Below are 2702 nucleotides of genomic sequence, written 5' to 3' on the forward strand. Positions count from 1 at the left end.
GGGCTTGGGGGGGAGGTCCACTCAAAGACAAACTGCAGGAAGAGAAGAGACAGTGAATCATGAGTCGTGACAGAAGCAGTGACATGGCAGACATACAGACGGCTTGCTTGGGGAAAAAAACAAACAAACAAACAAAAAAACGGCACCATTTGTTTCTGTTTAGCACCAGTTTATCACATCGGTTCTGAGATTGAGAAGAGAAAAACTGCACGAGCTCAAAAACAAGTAGTCCCTTTGGATTGAGAGAAACAAACAGAAAGTTCCCAGAAGTGTCCTCCTGCCACTCAAACACCAACGCTGTGTCCGACCCACACGCTAACAAAGCTAAGGGTGTTACCTCGACTGTTAGACCCTGTTGAAAAAACTCCCAAAGGCACTAGGTAAAAGCCAGAACACTTGGCCACGCCTCCGCCCGGCGCGTTGCAGGACGTGGACGCAAACACGGATCCCTCCGTCACTTTAAGCCCGCTCACAGCTCAGACGCTTCCTCCTTAATGGCTACTATGAAGTCTTTGGGGTGTTTGATCCTTACGTCACGAAGACAGGCGATGGATTCACACTGCAGGTATGAAACAAGGCGGCGAGATCTTGTCCTGCAAGTCTCGTGCCGTTTTAAAGCTCCGTGTGAGCGTCAGGAGAGCAAGTGTTCATTAAAGAGCCCTTTGTGTTTGTGTTAAACAGTGTGATTATTACTCCTCTCCCACACAGTGTGCTTCTCTCTCTGCTCGCAGGCAGAAGGGGACAGAAAGGATGGGGACTGTTTTAGTTTTGTATCGTCTCTCTCTCTGATTTGGCTTGTGTTTGACCTACTCCCCCTCCATTCTTCTACACGTGTGTCGTTGCCGTGGCCTCGGTCGCCTGTGAAGATGCCATGTTATCGCCATGGAGCTCTTCATTCTGACTAGGATGCTGGTGAGGAGTGGGTAAGGAGGGAAGGTCCACAGTTTGGGGGAGGACTTTATTGTGGGGTGATGTGTCAGAGGAAATGCCAAAGGAAGAGAGTCTGTGGACTTGATTGTTGGTTACCGCTCCTCCTTGTCCTCCTCCTCCTCCTCCCCATCCACGCTCAGTTTTCACACCGGGGTCTGCAGAACCCAGGGAGGAAAGCTGGTCCTCCTAGCGAGATAGAGAAAGAGGGGAGGGGGGGAAGAGGAGTGGGAGCAGGAAGAAATGGTTGCAGGAGAGAGGCCATTCAATGAACGATGGAAAGGATGCGAGGAAAAAAGGATATGTCCCATCATGGCATGTTGAGGAAAAACAAAGAAACCAGTGAGACACACATAAAGAAAAGAAGAAGACAAGAAATATGTAATTTCATGTGGGAAAACATCAACGTTGATAAGAGGAGAAAAAGGTGGAACGACAACATGTAGAAGTGGTGATCAGAGCAAAAATAAAAAAAATAAAAATAAAACCACAACAAGGGATTGGAAGAGGAGACAGAGAGAGAGAGGAGAGAAAGAGTCAAATGAGTTAGGAGGCTGATGAACACCAACAGAAATGGCAGCATTAAAAAAAGGAGAAACAGAGAAAGAGGAGATGAGGGGGAGTTTAAATCCTGGAAGCTCAGAGGATCCTGATCCACTCAGGACCAGAAGCAGGGAGCGTTTGTCATGTGACTGCTGTCACAGAGACTGAAAGTTTACTTTCTTATCTGAATGTGCTTAAATACAAAATAAAAACTTATCTGTACTATAACAGCACTATAGTGTCATCTTATTAACATGCACAGTCAGGACTGTAAGCCACACATTTTAAAAGCAAAGCATTTAAAGCAGAAACGAGTCATTTTTACCAACCAAAGGTTTCTCCACCAACAACAAGGCTGGACCCTTTGGTTAGGAAATCTGACTTTAGCTTTCTTAAAAAAAGACATTAAATATCAGAAACATTTTTAGTTTTATTTATAAGTCTATTAAAGTCCCCATGAAATCAAATTTGACATCATTTGACTCCATCGAAGCCTGATGGTGACGGGATTAACAAAAGAGATAAAACATAAAACATTAGTTGGCCTGAGAAAAACAGACCGCTGCTTCAGTTTTTTTGTTTTTAAAGATGCACCAAATTTAAAAAAATCTCCACTTTTAGAAGCATTTTTATTTGAATTTTTCTCACCAGAAATGTCAGTTTTTTTTTTAAATAAACAAGCTCTAGAATTTACTAAAACTACCGTACCAGAATACATGTATGGGAATATTTTTGAATATATTTGAATGTATTAAAAGAAAATAGTTGGATTTTTGTGTGACTAAAGTTACAGGCCTCTCTTGTGAATGAGAATCTCTCTCTCAACATTACCTAAATAAAAGTAAATAAAATCAAAGAATTAAGACAGATTCAAGATTCAATCTTTTTGAACATGTTTAAAATGTAACCAACGAGCCTGCGAGCGCCTGCTGCCATGTTGGAGAATCCCTCACAGATGCTGTTTCACAAACTGGTCCCAGTCCACTGAGATATCCTGTTCCTGTTCATTTAGCTGAGCTGCTCTGAAAACAAACTGACGACTGCAGTGTGTTATCATAAAAACTGTTCATCAGTGAACGTCTTTACTTTAGATCAGTCTGTTCTGCAGTGGTTCGGCCTCAGATACCACCAATAACAGAACTTTATGCCTCAATATTGATACTAAAATCAAAATATCAACACTTAAGTCATTTCAGGTCATGTATATCATTAACAGGAACACAGTAGTAATA

At 42.3% G+C, this 2702-nt stretch overlaps 1 protein-coding gene across 3 annotated transcripts in view; it reads right to left on the bottom strand.

The window, feature by feature from the left end:
• The window catches only part of syngap1b (synaptic Ras GTPase activating protein 1b), a 222439-nt gene that overhangs the window by 3767 nt on the left and 215970 nt on the right, over window positions 1–2702 (bottom strand). For 2 of the 3 annotated variants that reach the window (XM_014023447.1, XM_014023449.1), the window contains one exon: window positions 7–1116. The exons of the other annotated variant lie outside the window; for it this stretch is intronic. In XM_014023447.1, coding sequence (XP_013878901.1) covers window positions 826–1116 — 291 coding nt within the window. In that variant the 3' untranslated portion in view covers window positions 7–825. Of the gene's footprint in view, window positions 1–6; window positions 1117–2702 lie in introns of those variants that run through there. 3 annotated transcript variants of the gene reach the window in all.

Source organism: Austrofundulus limnaeus, unplaced genomic scaffold, assembly GCF_001266775.1.
Source record: "Austrofundulus limnaeus strain Quisiro unplaced genomic scaffold, Austrofundulus_limnaeus-1.0 Scaffold370, whole genome shotgun sequence".
In the NCBI taxonomy this organism is placed as follows: domain Eukaryota; kingdom Metazoa; phylum Chordata; class Actinopteri; order Cyprinodontiformes; family Rivulidae; genus Austrofundulus; species Austrofundulus limnaeus.